General features: G+C 42.3%; 1 protein-coding gene across 2 annotated transcripts in view; it reads left to right on the forward strand.

Moving 5' to 3' along the window:
* Positions 1 to 9,589: 9,589 nt before the first annotated feature.
* STX2 (syntaxin 2) overlaps positions 9,590 to 16,733 on the forward strand; it is a 45,171-nt gene continuing 38,027 nt past the window's right edge. The window contains exon 1 of one of the 2 annotated variants that reach the window (XM_022597796.3): positions 9,590 to 9,785. In XM_022597796.3, coding sequence (XP_022453504.1) covers positions 9,756 to 9,785 — 30 coding nt within the window. In that variant the 5' untranslated portion in view covers positions 9,590 to 9,755. The remainder of the gene's footprint in view (positions 9,786 to 16,733) is intronic. The other variant, XM_022597797.2, reaches the window with a different exon arrangement.

Here is a 16,733-nt window from a genome sequence, read left to right on the forward strand (position 1 = left end):
AGAGGCAAAAATCCTCAACAAACTACTAGCAAACAGAATCCAACAGCACATTAAAAGATCATACACCATGATAAACTGGGGTTTATCCCAGGAATGCAAGAATTCTTCAATATACGCAAATCAATCAGTGTGATAAACCATATTAACAAATTGAAGGAGAAAAACCATATGATCATCTCAATAGATGCAGAAAAAGCTTTTGACAAAATTCAACACCCATTTATGTTAAAAAGAAAGTAGGCATAGAGGGAACTTACCCTAACATAATAAAGGCCATGTATGACAAAACCACAGCCAACATCTTTCTCAATGGTGAAAAACTGAAACCATTTCCCCTAAGATCAGGAACAAGACAAGGTTGCCCACTCTCACCACTTTTATTCAACATAGTTTTGGAAGTTTTAGCCACAGCAATCAGAGAAGAAAAAAATAAATAAATAAAAGGAATCCAAATCGGAAAAGAAGAAGTAAAGCTGTCACTGTTTGCAGATGACATGATACTATACATAGAGAATCCTAAAGATGCTACCTGAAAACTACTAGAGCTAATCAATTAATTTGGTAAAGTAGCAGGATACAAAATTAATGCACAGAAATCTCTTGCATTCTTTTACACTAATGAAAAGTCTGAAAGAGAAATTAAGGAAACACTCCCATTTACCACTGCAACAAAAAGAATAAAATACTTAGGAATAAGCCTACCTACAGAGACAAAAGACCTGTATGGAGAAAATCATAAGACACTGATGAAAGAAATTAAAGATGATACAAACAGGTGGAGAGATATACCATGTTCTTGGATTGGAAGAATCAACATTGTGAAAATGACTCTACTACCAAAAGCAATCTACAGATTCAATGCAATCCCTATCAAACTACCAATGGCATTTTTCACAGAACTAGAACAAAAAATTTCACAATTTGTATGGAATCAAAAAAGACCCCGAATAGCAAAAACAATCTTGAGAAAGTAAAATGGAGCTGGAGGAATCAGGCTCCCTGACTTCAGACTATACTACAAAGCTACAGTAATCAGGACAATATGGTACTGGTGCAAAAAGAGAAATATAGATCAATGGAACAGGATAGAAAGCCCAGAGATAAACCCATGCACATATGGTCACCTTATCTTTGATAAAGGAGGCAAGAATATACAAATGCAAAAAGACAGCCTCTTCAATAAGTGGTGCTGGGAAAACTGGACAGCTACATGTAAAGAATGAAATTAGAACATTCCCTAACACCATACACAAAAATAAACTCAAAATGGATTAAAGACCTAAATGTAAGGCCAGACACTATCAAACTCTTAGAGGAAAACATAGGCAGAACACTCTATGACATAAATCACAGCAAGATCCTTTGTGACCCACCTCCTAGAGTAAGGGAAATAAAAACAAAAATAAATAAATGGGACCTAATGAAACTTAAAAGCTTTTGCACAGCAAAGGGAACCATAAACAAGACCAAAAGACAACCCTCAGAATGGGAGAAAATATTTGCAAATGAAGCAACTGACAAAGGATTAATCTCCAAAATATACAAGCAGCTCATGCAGCTCAATATCAAAAAAACAAACAACCCTATCCAGAAATGGGCAGAAGACCTAAATAGACATTTCTCCAAAGAAGATATACAGATTGTCAACAAACACATGAAAAGATGCTCAACATCACTAATCATGAGAGAAATGCAAATCAAAACTACAATAAGATATCATCTCACACCGGTCAGAATGGCCATCATGAAAAAATCTACAAACAATAAATGCTGGAGAGGGTGTGGAGAACAGGGAACCCTCCTACACTGTTGGTGGGAATGTAAATTGATACAGCCACTATGGAGAACAGTATGGAGGTGCCTTAAAAAACTAAAAATAGAACTACCATACAACCCAGCAATCCCACTACTGGTCATATATCCTGAGAAAACCATAATTCAAAGAAAGTCATGTACCACAATGTTTATTGCAGCACCCTTTACAATAGCCAGGACATGGAAGCAACCTAAGTGTCCAGGACATGGAAGCAACCTAAGTGTCCATCAACAGATGAATGGATAAAGAAGATGTGGCACATATATACAATGGAATATTACTCAGCCATGAAAAGAAACGAAATTGAGTTATTTGTAGTGAGGTGGATGGACCTAGAGTCTGTCATACAGAGTGAAGTAAGTCAGAAAGAGAAAAACAAATACCGTATACTAACACATATATATGGAATCTAAAAAAAAAAAAAATGTTCTGATAACCTAGGAGCAAGACCCGACTAAAGATGCAGACGTAGAGAATGGACTTGAGGACATGGGGAGGGGGAAGGGTAAGCTGGGACGAAGTGAGAGAGTGGCATGGACATATATACACTACCAAATGTAAAACTGATAGCTAGTGGGAAGCAGCCGCATAGCACAGGGAGACCAGCTCGGTGCTTTGCGACCACCTAGAGGGGTGGGATAGGGAGGGTGGGAGGGAGACGCAAGAGGGAGGGGATATGGGCATATATGTATACATATAGCTGATTCACTTTCTTATGCAGCAGAAACTAACACACCATTGTAAAGCAATTATACTCCATTAAAGATGTTTTTAAAAATAAATAAATATATTAGAGTCACAAATTTTAAAATAGGCAGGAACTTTCCTAGGTTCAAATTCAAACTCTGCAGCTGGCCAGAAATTCACAAACCTGTAATTTGCCATTAAGTTTCCCACCACGGTAATAAAGTTTACTTTTGAATGAATACATGTATTAAGCAAATTTTGCAGCATAAGTTGTTCAACAAATATTTATTACACACCTCCTATGTGCTGGGCCCCATTCCAGGTGTTGGCGAGAATTGCTGAGCAAAGTGGACAAAAGTCCCTGCCCTAGATGGAGTTGACATTTCGGAGGAGAAAGACAAATAATAAGCAGCATACAAAATAAGTGGTCAGAGGACATAGGACATAGTTGGTCGGAGGGTGTAGGTGTTAAGGAGAAAAAAGAACAAGGTAAGAGGTTTCAGGGTGTGAAGAAGAAATGGCAATTCTTAACAGGGTGCGGCAGGACAGGCCTTGCAGAAAAGGTGTCACTGGACCAAAGTCTTAAAGGAAGTAAGGGACCAAGCTACACAGGTATCTGGGGGAAGAGCATTCAGACAAGAACAGCCAGTGCAAAGGCCCTGAGGTGGCACATGGCTGGCTGGGAGTCAGTGGAGGGAAGTGCAGAGGGAAACAAGGCTCTGGAGGTCTTGGAGGATGATCAGATTGGGCAGGACCTTGCAGGCCACTGTAAAAGGACTTTAGTTTTTACTCTGAGTGAGTAATACTTTATATATATATGGTTTATAAATGGTCCCATCAATCTGCACATCATGTTATCAGTGTGCTGTAACCTCCAGATTGTTGGCTTCAACTTCAGTGTACTGAAGAATCAACCATTTCTGATGGATGAATCAGGTGGGAAAAATAAAACCAATGGTCTAGATGAAAATTCTAGGCTGCATAAGAGAAGGCTGGAGCCAATGTGTTGGGGTGTACATCACCCTTAACTGTGAGTCTCTGCCCTATGAATTGTCCATGATTCCCACCGTGATTTCAGGAGGCATTCAGTTCTCTTCTAGCTCTGTGTAGGCCCTTCTCACTCTGTGGCACCTAAATGTATGATTTATTTATTCAGTTCGTGTCAACCCAAAACACAGCTATGTGGGGAGGACGGATAGAAGGATCAGTGTGTCACCATCCTTGCCCTATTCATTCTTTCATTCATTTATTTGTAACACTCCTTGAAAAGGGACACATAATATTAAGAAATATGCCCCATCTTCCAGGAGCTACATTCCTAATTTTAGTAAATGACTATATTAGTTTTCTATTATTGACATAACAAGCTATCGAAAACTCAGCAGCTTCAGACAATACATATCTATTAGCTCACAGTTCCGTAGGTCAGGAGTCTGGGTGGCTCAGCTGTGCTCTCTGCTTGGGTTTCATAAGGCTGAAATGAAAGCGTCAGTGCCCGGGCCCTTACAGGGAGGTATAAGGAAGAATCGGCTCCCAAGCCCACGCAGGTCGTTGGTAGAACCCAGTTCCTTACAGATATTGGACAGAGGGCCCCATTTCCTTGCTGGTTGTCAGCTGGTGTCCACCCTTAGGGCCTAGAAGTCTCTTGGGTCCCTGCACATGACCCTTCATTTCAGAGTCAGTGATGGGGCATTGACCCCTCACATTTGCAGTTTCTCTGACAGCCCCTTCTGCAGCATCTTTTTCACCTGCAGAAAGTTCTTTGCTTGCGAGGGCTCAGGTGACTAGACTGGGCCCACCCCTACTAATCCAGGAAAGTCCAAGTCCCTGCAAGACCCCTTTTGCCATATAAGGTAACACAGTCACAGGTTCTAAGGATTAGGGTGTGGCCATCTATAGGGGGGCATTATGATGCTTATCCCAATGACCAATGGCCTTTCTCGTCGCCCCCGTTCTCTCTGCCTTCTCTCCTTTCTGAGGTGGCCTACTGTAGGAGAGGATACCTTTTCAGGCCTTGTCTAAGTCCAACGCACAATGACCCCCTTTCTTCGAGAACTACCCCCATCCATCATGGGGGTGGTAATCAGATTCTCTTTCTTAGGAACACAGGCCTCTTTCAATCTTGATAAGCAGCTGTTTTGAACGCACTACCATGCTCTGACTAATATTTTGATCCCCAGAGACATTTGACTGCCTATGTATGGAAGTAATAAGGAAAATTTGACAAATTATGTATTAGTAGTCACACCCTCATTCTTCCCCTGGCAGGATAAGAAAGTTCTGGTTGACAATTCAACGTTATCCAACTGCACCCCCTATTATATGCTTTCGAATAATCTGTTGGGGGGAGGTGGAGGAAAAGGTAGGGCCAATACTTATTGGAGAGAAATTAACGATCGTGGTGGATGGGTGGAAAGTGCTGACCCAGTACGAGTGCCCTGGTGGGTAAGGTTAGAGGGTGCTGAGTGAGAAAAAGAGTACTCTGGGAACTATAGGGTATAAAAGACATGAAACACTAGAAGACTGTAGAAAGGATTTAAAGAGTGATCTTGGGGGTTACAAATGAGACCTCTTTTAATATTCTTAGGGATAACTTAATAAAGATTGGGATCATTTTTAATTGCTTTGACTGTGGGACTCCATTTTTTCAAGTGAGATACCACAGAGACTGGATGTTTAGATGCCACATTCAGAATCCAGGGAACATTTATGGATAAACACATTTAGTCAAAATTGTTCTGACATCAGTAAGGGTTCATTAAGAAAGTGTCTTCCAGAGGGAACCGTGTTAGGGTAATTCAAGACCTTAATTAGGGTTCTACACAGTACAATGGAAAGACCACAATGTCTTCCTTTTTCATTTCTTGCTAGTGAGTTTATCTTCCCTGGGATGGAGTGGCATGGGGTGGTTATTCCGCCACACAGAACCCCTTGTCCTTCTGCAGGGTTTGGCCCTGTTCATTAGACCTCCCTCTGCCAGTAAATTCGGATCCGGCATTTCCGGTCCCAGGGAGGTCACATGACCGGGTTTGACCTATCACAGACGCAGAGCCACCTGACTGGTGATTGGTTCGGGGGTAGACAAATGACCCCAGTTGATCCAATCAGAGTGAAGTTCGGGAATCTGAGCCTGCAACCCAGAGAAGGTGCTCTTTTCTGTTCCCTGGGACTGAATCTGGCTCCCGCCAGAGCCAGAGGCCAATAAAGAGGAGTCACCTGGGGGATGAAAGCTGAGCCCCGGTGGCTGTCTGAGTACCTGGATCAGACCCGCCTGTCTGAGTCACTACTCAAACCTGAGTAATGTACTACTCGGTGCACTACCCCGTACTTTCCGCTGCCAAGATTTTACTCATTAATCAGCTCTTCAGTATAAAACGTTTATTTATTACAGCTTCTGGCATTGGAAAGTATTGGCGTGTGTGCAGGTAGTTAAATAATTTTTACTCAGTGCAGTTTCTCCAGGCTTCATTTTGCACATCTAAGGTTTGTTAAGATTTGATGCTTTCATCAATTTTTAAAGAGCAAATTTTGCAGTGTGCATTTTTAGGAAGTTAATTTTATGTTAATGATTCTTTCTACGAAGGCTAATTTTCCTGAGTAATTTTTTCTGCTGTTGCTAACCAGATATAACTTTTCAATCGGTTTTTAAAATTTGTAACACATTTTACCATGTGTAGTTTAGATTTCTATTACTTGTTAATTGCTTCTAAGAGTAATAAGCATAAATTGATTAAACAGACATCATTCATACTTATTGTTTGCAATTAAGAGGGCAAATGAGTAGGGTGAATCAGTCTCTGGAGGCATAGTGGGGTCCAAATGGGAAAGTCACAGCCTTTCAGCTTGAAAGCTGCCTTTTCACCGCTTCACAGGCAGGAAAATTGAGGCTTAGAGAAATTAGTCTTTTTGTCCTGTTAACCTGAAACAATAAAAGTCAGTTATTTTACCAGCAAAAGGGGTTTATTCCTGAGCAGCAAAGAATTTCAATTTGGGATGTGCAACTATGGCAACCTACAAGCAAGTCTGGTAAAACAAAAGAAAGGAAACTCTTATAGAGGAGAAGGGGAACTTGGGGGGGGGCTGTTATGAACAAAAAGTCCGTTGGAAGAAACTGGGAATTTGAAATACAGCTGGAAGAAACTGGGAATTTGAAATTTGGCTTTCATTGGCTGAGGTGTGATGGTCTCTCACTGGCTGAGCTGTTGCCAGGCCAAGAGAAAATCTTCCTCTCGCTGGTGGTAGTACTGTCACTTCCCATAGGGGATGTGAAGTACCGTCTCTTCCTGCTGGGATCTGTATTGACATTGAGTGAGAGCGCCCCCTCTGGCCTCTTGACTCCATTTTAGTGAGGTTTCCCTTTATTAATTTTCACAGTCCAAAGTTGCACAGAGAGTAAATAGCAGAACTGGGATTCAAAGCCAGGACTGGACATCTATTATTATTATTATTATTTTTAATTTTATTGAAGTATAGTTGATTTACAATGTGTTAATTTCTGATGTGCAGCAAGGTGATTCAGTTACATATATATATATTCTTTTTCATATTCTTTTCCTTTATCACAGGATATTGAATATAGTTCCCTGTGCTATACTGTAGGTCCTTGTTACAATATACAGTATACAATTGTATATACAATCCTATATACAATAGTTTGCATCTGCTAATCCCAAACTCCCAAGCCATCCCTCTGCCACACCCCTCCCCCTTGGCAACCACAAGTCTCTTCTCTATATCTGTGAGTCTGTTTCTGTTTCGTAGATAAGTTCATTTGCGTCATATTTCAAATTCCACATAGAAGTGATGCCATATGGTATTTGTCTTTCTCTCTCTGACTTGCTTTACCTAGTATGATAGTCTCTAGGTCCAACCATGTTGCTGCAAATGGCATTATTTCATTCTTTTTTAATGGCTGAGTAGTATTCCACTGTACATATGTACCACATCTTCTTTATCCATTCCTCTGTTGATGGACGTTTAGGTTGCTTCCATGTCTTGGCTATTGTGAATAGTGCTGCTATGAACATTGGGGTGCATGTATCTTTTTGAATTAGAGTTTCTGAACATCTATTATTTTATTTTACAAATTGTGTATTGAGTGCCTACAATGTGCCTGACATTTTGTAGGAATCGGAGACACAATAGTGAACAAAACAGACCAAAGCCCCTATTCCCTGGGACCTTACATTTCAGAAGTAGCTTACCTCTTAGTCTGTAAATTCTCACAGCAATGTATTAGGATGTCTTCATTCTAAGTGAAAAAACTGAAAAAGAAATTCATTGGCTCGTGAAAGTCCTGCGGTATGTGGGTTTCAAGTACTGCTTGACACAGGAGCTCAAACGCTGTGTCCAGGACCAGGTGTTTTTCTACCCTCGCTCAGTTTTACCCCCTTTATATTAACTCCAGTCTCAGAAAAGCTCTGTACAATTACTGCCGCCTCACCCCCTGCTCACACCTCATTTTAATTGCTTAGTCAAAAGGGAGGATTTTTGTTCAACCCATATCCATCAAATTATTGATTTTGATTTAAATTATGAAAAACATAACAAAGTCATAAATTAAGAAGAGACAAATTTGCCCCTGGTCCACCCGAGTTTAAGTCCCTATCTTTGGTTTCTAAACTGTCTAGTCTCTGCTTCCCCTGCTCCCCTACTATAATCCAAGAACCCAATCATGCCCAGAACCAAACCCAAAATTCCCTGCTTTTTCTGTCTAGACTATTCTCAAATATATTTCTTATGGCTGCTTTCTTTACCTTAGATCATAGCACAAAAGACACCTATTCAAGGAGGTAGTAAAGAATTTAACCTTGTCCAAAAAGAAATCTGTCCTTTGCTCTCACTCCTGGAAGTAGTATTTGTTTGCCTGGGGGCCTTTGGACTAGCCAGAGAGCGCCAATGTGATTTAGGATGGGACTTTTGGGTTACATGGGTGCAGGTCAACCTGGAGACTTAGATCAACAGTCATGCCTATGCAATGGAGCCCCAATAAAAACTCAGAATTTGGTGGCTTGGGTGAGATTTCCTGGTTGGTGACTTCGTGTATATTGACACACATCAATGCTTGAAAGTAATGTGCCCTGACTGCCCAAGGAGAAGACAACAGAAGCCTCCCATTTGGTGCAACCGGTCTCCCCCCATGCACCTCTGCCCTTCGCTGATGTTAATCTGTATCCTTCCCCTGTGATAAACCCTGTCAGCACTGCAGTTTTTAGTGAATTCTGAGTCCCTCCAGTGAATTATTGAACTTGAGTGTGGTTGGGGGAACCCCCAGAACTTGTAGTTGGTGTCAGAAGTGAGAGTGGTCTTGGGGACTGTTCCCTCTAACTTTGTTGGCCTAAACTCTGGCGCCTCTTATGCCCACCTTTCTGATGTAGCCAGCCCTCTTTCAGCTCTCCTCCAAGTGCATGCCCCTATTTTCTTTGCTTATTTATTTATCTGCTTCTGTATCCTATTTCTCCACTAGAACTGCATCCCAAGGCCTGAGTCCCTGCATATCACCATCCCATGCCATTTTAAGTTATATTCTTTGTTATGTTCGTTAAGCATTATAGGCCTTACTTTATCTCTTGTCCTTTATTCACACAAAATGCTGGTATGAAGCCTTAAAGAGAAGGCCTATGTTCAGAATACGCATATGCAAAGCTGCACCCAGCTCATCTCCATAGGCTTGCTAAATTTGTCACCAAATTTACCACGAATTTTTAAAATAAATAAAATGAATGCGAAAACACAAAAACAAAAGCAATCAAGAAGGGTAAAAGGTGCATCTAATTGACCAGGCTAAAAGGCCGCCAGAACGCAGCTCGGCCGGGCCCCGCCCCTCCATGGCCAGCCCCGCCTTTTCCTCAACAGGCCCCGCCCCTCCACTTTCAGTGAGGTTCTGCCCTCTCCCCCACCAGGTCCTGTCCCTGTCCCGGCCTAAGAGGCACCGCCTCTTTCCCCTCTCTGGCCGGCCCCTTCCCTCCCCGATAGTCCCCGCCCACCCCGCCAAGGCTCCTCCCCTCCCCGGCGGGCCCCGCCCCTCGGGCCGCGGCATTCCCGCAGGAAGGCTCCCGCCGTCTGCGTGGGCCTGGGCGCGGCGCGGGCCGGGCGTACGCAGAGCGCGCCGGCGCGGTTTCCGTGGCAGCGCCGGCGGAGGGGACGGCGACCGGCGGGCTGAGGCGGCGGCGGGGCCACCGAGAGCTCGCGGCCGGCCGGAGGCGGCGCCGGGCAGGCCTGAGCGGCGGCGCGCGGCGCCCGGCCCGCGGGGATGCGGGACCGGCTGCCGGACCTGACGGCGGTGAGTGGCGGGCGGATAGCGGTTCGGGCCGGGAGCGCTGGGGGCGCGGGCGTTGGCCGGGGCCTGGCGGGAGGGGGTCGCGGGCCGGGCTGGGGGCGGGGGCACGGGAACGGGCGGGAAGGGGAGGCCAGGTCGGGGGGCGCCGGCCCGTCGGGGCGGCCTAGCGGGTGGGGTCGGGGCGGGGGCGCAGGGCCCCCCCAGCCCGCAGCGCCCCGCGTAGGTCGCCGTCCCCCAGTCCCCCGGACGCCCCGACACCCCAGAGGCGGGCACTGTTCTGCCCTCGCTTCCGCGCGGGGGGGAAACAGCTTTTGAAAGGGCGTCTCAGGGGAGCGGCCGGACTGGATCTCGAACCCCTTTTCTGAGCTGGGCTCTGCCGCTTCTTCAGCTTGATTCGTTCCCTGGAGTCACTCCATCCTGTCGCCTGGTTTGAATCCTTGCACAGCACTCAGCACGACCAGAAATTACTTGCTGAATTATGGTCCGTCCCACCCTAGTGGGTGTCAGCTCCTGGGGAGCAGGACTTGTCCCCTCGCCCCCTGTCTTGTCCCTGGGGTCTAAGACGGGACCCCGCGCGGTGGGAGTGAACGCACCTGACGCGCCTCCGTCGGGGGGGCCCTTGCAGGGCTGGATGCTGGGAGGGAGCGGCGAGGCAGGTACGGAGCGGCGCCTTTTGTTTCCCCTGTAAATAGTTTGCTTTGTGCTTGTTTACTGCCAGTAAGCCCAGCTAGTGGAGCGTGTAGGTGCTCAGCGAGTAGCGACAGCAGATTACCGATTATTTTAGTAAGAGAACAGTGTTTTGTTCACTTAGGCGTTGCACTAGTGTTTGATGCATTCCACAGACAATACTGTGAATGAGATGGTGACGTTGAAACTGTAGTGGATGTTTATACTGTGGGAGAGTTGAAAAATTTTAGGCCAACAGAATTAATTCTTTTTCTTTAAAAATATTCAGTACAAGTACTAATTGTGCTGAACGTTTGCATTTTGTTTCCCAGTGCACAGAATCCCTGGCAGCCTCAGACCTGCGCTAGGCCCACTGCCCTAAGGCATCCATTGAATGTCATGAATTAACTTCTCTTCTTTGCTTCTAGAATGGATCTAGCTGTGCCCCAGGCTTAGGAAGTAGAGAGAATAGTCAGATTATTATCTGTGTTCTGTCCGCCAGATGAGGAATCTTAGTTCAGAAAGGCAGTGAATTATTCATTCTTAAGATTATGGAAATTATGCTTTTACAGTCATCCCCAGAAAGTTTCTTCATAGTGATTTTTCTTTCCTTCCTTTTTTTGTTAACGGTCAGGTACTTTGACCTCTGCGCTTTGCAGGTCAGCATCGTGTGAAACAGCAAATTACTGTTCTGTTATCTCACTCAAGGGAGTATCTTTCCTTGTTAGAATTAGAAGCTCAAATATTTGTTAAGAAATGACGAATGTATCATGAGAGGATAGCCAAATTTTTGAATGTTGGGGAATAGTAGAAGAGATCTGTCAGTGGAGTATGTGACAAGCTTTTCTTGGCTTGATTAGCAAAAAATAAAGAAGACAGTTATTTATTACTCTCCAGTGTATGTGTATTTCAGCTCTCATGGCAACAGTGTTGGTAAGAACATGTTTTGGTCTAGAATTTTAGAGCAAGAAGTGACCTCTTCTGGTCCAATATCATCTTGCTGTAGATGTAGACTAGGCAGCTGTAGAGCAGAAGTTCCTCCGTCTGGAGTTGTCGAATCTTGGGCAGAGAATTTTTAAACCTCTCAAAACTTCACTTTTCTTGTATATAAAGTGGGGATAGTAACATCCTTCTTGTCTACTCTCATGGAAGAAGCTGTGAAACATAAAATTATCTGTTGCGTGTGCCACTCTGGGAGAAGGTGGGAGAGAGAAAATGGTCTGTAATTACAAGTGCTCTTAATATTTATTAGTTTTAAAAAATGTTTTCAGGAAGTTAAAAAGGAACCTTCTCCCTGGCATAAAATATTAAGTTAAAATTGAATTTGACATACTTAAAGTTTGATAACTTTTAATATTTAAAAGCTTGTCTGAAAATTATCAGATATAAAAGATAATTTTTTTTCAGGAAATGTGTCCTCTCCAAGTAGTTCTTGGAGAAGTTGACTGTCCTTTCACAACCACGTTTCTAAATGGCTGGTGATTTTTTCCTAGGTAAAGTTTAATATTTAATTTTGGTAGTTAAAATGCCTGTGATGTCCACATTGACAAAATATTTGTGATGCCTTCTAAAGATTTCTTTATTAGCTGCTAAGGATTCCTCCTGAGAAAAAGATTCCCACTGATAACTACTCAGAAAGGACCTAAAAGTTAGTTTGTCTAATACAGTTTGTCAAATATAGAGTTAGCTGCTTCTAAGCAGTGATTCTCCTTTTGAGCAGCCAGTTCATCTGGGTGCAGAAAGATTAAGTGACTTGCCCAAGATTTCCTGAACTCTAAATCCAGAAAGATGTTTCTGGTTTATAAAAAAATAAAAGGACGACCCATTCGGCAGGCACTTGAGTGCCAGTGCTCTACGAGGTAATGTGCTAGGTGCAGGGGACACAGAAATGAACTGCGTGTGTGCGGTGGGTGTGCACAGCCCGGGGAAGGAAGAGTGAAGAAGCAGAAGGAAATACTATTTAGGAAATAAGTCAATCAGAATGGAATTGCTGTCCTGTAAGATAATGACCCCAAATATATTTTGATTACCTTTAAGAAAAGTTTGCAAATGCAAATGGCTATATTTATTATAGTTAAAAATAGAAAAATTGCAAATTTCAGCTGTGGGAATTTGCAGGGTAATAAACATAAACACACAGTAGCTATGTGGTATTCATTAGTAGATGTATGAGAAAATTACCTTTTTAAAAACATTTTATTGAAGTATAGTTGATTTACAATGTTGTGTGTTAATTTCTGCTGTACAGCAAAGTGACTTAGTTATACACATATATATTCTTTTCCATGATGGTTTATCACAGGGTGTTGAATATAGTTCCCTGTGCTCTACAGTAGGACCCTGTTGTTTGTTGAGAAAATTACTATTTTTTTTAACATCTTTATTGGAGTATAATTACTTTACAATGGTGTATTAGTTTCTGCTTTATAACAAAGTGAATCAGTTATACATATACATATGTTCCCATATCTCTACCCTCTTGCGTCTCCCTCCCACCCTCCCTATCCCATCCCTCTAGGTGGTCACAAACCACCGAACTGATCTCCCTGTGCTATGCAGCTGCTTCCCACTAGCTAGCTATTTTACGTTTGGTAGTGTATATATGTCCATGCCTCTCTCTCACTTTGTCACAGCTTACCCTTCCCCATATCCTCAAGTCCATTCTCTAGTAGGTCTGTGTCTTTATTCCCGTCTTACCCCTAGGTTCTTCATGACATTTTTTTTTCTTAGATTCCATATGTATGTGTTAGCATACGGTATTTGTTTTTCTCCTTCTGACTTACTTCACTCTGTATGACAGACTCTAGGTCTATCCACCTCACTACAAATAACTCAATTTCGTTTCTTTTTTTTTTTGTTGTTTGTTTTTTTGTTTGTTTTTGCGGTACGCGGGCCTCTCACTGTTGTGGCCCCTCCCGTTGCGGAGCACAGGCTCCGGACGCGCAGGCTCAGCAGCCATGGCTCACGGGCCTAGCCGCTCCGCGGCATGTGGGATCCTCCCGGACCGGGACACGAACCCGTGTCCCCTGCATTGGCAGGTGGGCTCTCAACCTCTGCGCCACCAGGGAAGCCCTCGTTTCTTTTTATGGCTGAGTAATATTCCATTGTATATATGTGCCACATCTTCTTTATCCATTCATCTGTTGATGGACACTTAGGTTGATTCCATGTCCTGGCTATTGTAAATAGAGCTGCAATGAACATTTTGGTACATGACTCTTTTTGAATTATGGTTTTCTCAGGGTATATGCCCAGGAGTGGGATTGCTGGGTCGTATGGTAGTTCTATTTGTAGTTTTTTAAGGAACCTCCATACTGTTCTCCATAGTGGCTGTATCAATTTACATTCCCACCAACAGTGCAAGAGTGTTCCCTTTTCTCCACACCCTCTCCAGCATTTATTGTTTCTAGATTTTTTGATGATGGCCATTCTGACCGGTGTGAGATGATACCTCATTGTAGTTTTGATTTGCATTTCTCTAATGATTAATGATGTTGAGCATTCTTTCATGTGTTTGTTGACAATCTGTTTATCTTCTTTGGAGAAATGTCTATTTAGGTCTTCTGCCCATTTCTGGATTGGGTTGTTTGTTTTTTTGTTATTGAGCTGCATGAGCTGCTTGTAAATTTTAGAGATTAATCCTTTGTCAGTTGCTTCATTTGCAAATATTTTCTTCCATTCTGAGGGTTGTCTTTTTGTCTTGTTTATGGTTTCCTTTGCTGTGCAAAAGCTTTTAAGTTTCATTAGGTCCCATTTATTTATTTTTGTTCTTATTTCCATTTCTCTAGGAGGTGGGTCTAAAAGGATCTTGCTGTGATTTATGTCATAAAGTGTTCTGCCTATGTTTTCCTCTAAGAGTTTGATAGTGTCTGGCCTTACATTTAGGTCTTTAATCCATTTTGAGTGTATTTTTATCTATGGTATTAGGGAGTGTTCTAATTTTATAGTTTTACATGTACCTGTCCAGTTTTCCCAGCACCACTTATTGAAGAGGCTGTCCTTTCTCCACTGTATTTTCTTGCCTCCTTTATCAAAGATAAGGTGACCATATGTGCGTGGGTTTATCTCTGGGCTTTCTATTCTGTTCCATTGATCTATATTTCTGTTTTTGTGCCAGTACCATACTGTCTTGATTACTGTAGCTTTGTGGTATAGTCTGAAGTCAGGGAGCGTGATTCCTCCAGCTCCATTTTTCGTTCTCAAGATTGCTTTGGCTATTCGGGGTCTTTTGTGTTTCCATACAAATTGTGAAATTTTTTGTTCTAGTTCTGTGAAAAATGCCAGTGGTAGTTTGATAGGGATTGCATTGAATCTGTAGATTGCTTTGGGTAGTAGAGTCATTTTCACAATGTTGATTCTTCCAATCCAAGAACATGGTATATCTCTCCATCTATTTGTATCATCTTTAATTTCTTTCATCAGTGTCTTATGATTTTCTGCATACAGGTCTTTTGTCTCCTTAGGTAGGTTTATTCCTAAGTATTTTATTCTTTTTGTTGCAGTGGTAAATGGGAGTGTTTTCTTAATTTCACTTTCAGATTTTTCATCATTAGTGTATAAGAATGCCAGAGGGCTTCCCTGGTGGTGCAGTGGTTGAGAGTCCGCCTGCCAATGCAGGGGACACGGGTTCGTGCCCTGGTCCGGGAAGATCCCACATGCCGCGGAGCGGCTAGTCTTGTGAGCCATGGCTGCTGAGCCTGCAAGTCTGGAGCCTGTGCTCCACAACGGGAGAGGCCACAACAGTGAGAGGCCTGTGTACCGCAGAAAAAAAAAAAAAAAGAATGCCAGAGATTTCTGTGCATTAATTTTGTATCCTGCTACTTTACCAAATTCTTTGATTAGCTCTCGTAGTTTTCTGATAGCATCTTTAGGATTCTCTATGTATAGTATCATGTCATCTGCAAACAGTGACAGCTTTACTTCTTTTCCGATTTGGATTCCTTTTATTTCTTTTTCTTCTCTGATTGCTGTGGCTAGAACTTCCAAAACTATGTTGAATAAGAGTGGTGAGAGTGGGCAACCTTGTCTTGTTCCTGATCTTAGTGGAAATGGTTTCAGATTTTCACCATTGAGGACGATGTTGGCTGTGGGTTTGTCATATGTGGCCTTTATTATGTTGAGGAAAGTTCTCTCTATGCCTACTTTCTGCAGGGTTTTTATCATAAATGGGTGTTGAATTTTGTCGAAAGCTTTCTCTGCATCTATTGAGATGATCATATGGTTTTTCTCCTTCAGTTTGTTAATATGGTGTATCACGTTGATTGATTTGCATATATTGAAGAATCCTTGCATTCCTGGAATAAACCCCACTTGATCATGGTGTATGATCCTTTTAATGTGCTGTTGGATTCTGTTTGCTAGTATTTTGTTGAGGATGTTTGCATCTATGTTCATCAGTGATATTGGCCTGTAATTTTCTTTCTTTGTGACATCTTTGTCTGGTTTTGGTATCTGGGTGATGGTGGCCTTGTAGAATGAGTTTGAGAGTGTTCCTCCTTCTGCCATATTTTGGAAGAGTTTGAGAAGGATAGGCGTGAGCTCTTCTCTAAATGTTTGATAGAATTCGCCTGTGAAGCCATCTGGTCCTGGGCTTTTGTTGTTGGAAGATTTTTAACCACAGTTTCAATTTCAGTGCTTGTAATTGGTTTGTTTATATTTTCTATTTCTTCCTGGTTCAGTCTTGGAAGGTTGTGCTTTTCTAAGAATTTGTCCATTTCTTCCAGGTTGTCCATTTTATTGGCATATAGTTGGTTGTAGTAATCTCTCATGATCTCTTGTATTTCTGCAGTGTCAGTTTTTACTTCTCCTTTTTAATTTCTAATTCTATTGATTTGAATCTTTTCCCTTTTTTCTTCATGAGTCTGGCTAATGGTTTATCAATTTTGTTTATCTTCTCAAAGAACCAGCTTTTAGTTTTATTGATCTTTGCTATTGTTTCCTTCATTTCTTTTTCATTTATTTCTGATCTGATCTTTATGATTTCTTTCCTTCTGCTAAATTTGGGTTTTTTTTGTTCTTTCTCTAATTGCTTTAGGTGCAAAGTTAGGTTGCTTATTTGAGATGTTTCCTGTTTCTTAAGGTAGGATTGTATTGCTATAAACTTCCCTCTTAGAACTGCTTTTGCTGCATCCCATAGGTTTTGGGTCATCGTGTCTCCATTGTCATTTGTTTCTAGGTAGAAAATTACTATTTTTAATACCTGAGTTCATGGTGATGAATTGCAAGTATAATTTATGTATGTATGTATATATGTATTTATTTTTGGCTACACTGGGTTTTCGTTGC

This window comes from Delphinapterus leucas, chromosome 14, assembly GCF_059928025.1.
Source record: "Delphinapterus leucas isolate spDelLeu-1000000601 "Yukka" chromosome 14, BTC_Dleu_Yukka2, whole genome shotgun sequence".
NCBI classification, from domain to species: Eukaryota; Metazoa; Chordata; class Mammalia; order Artiodactyla; family Monodontidae; genus Delphinapterus; species Delphinapterus leucas.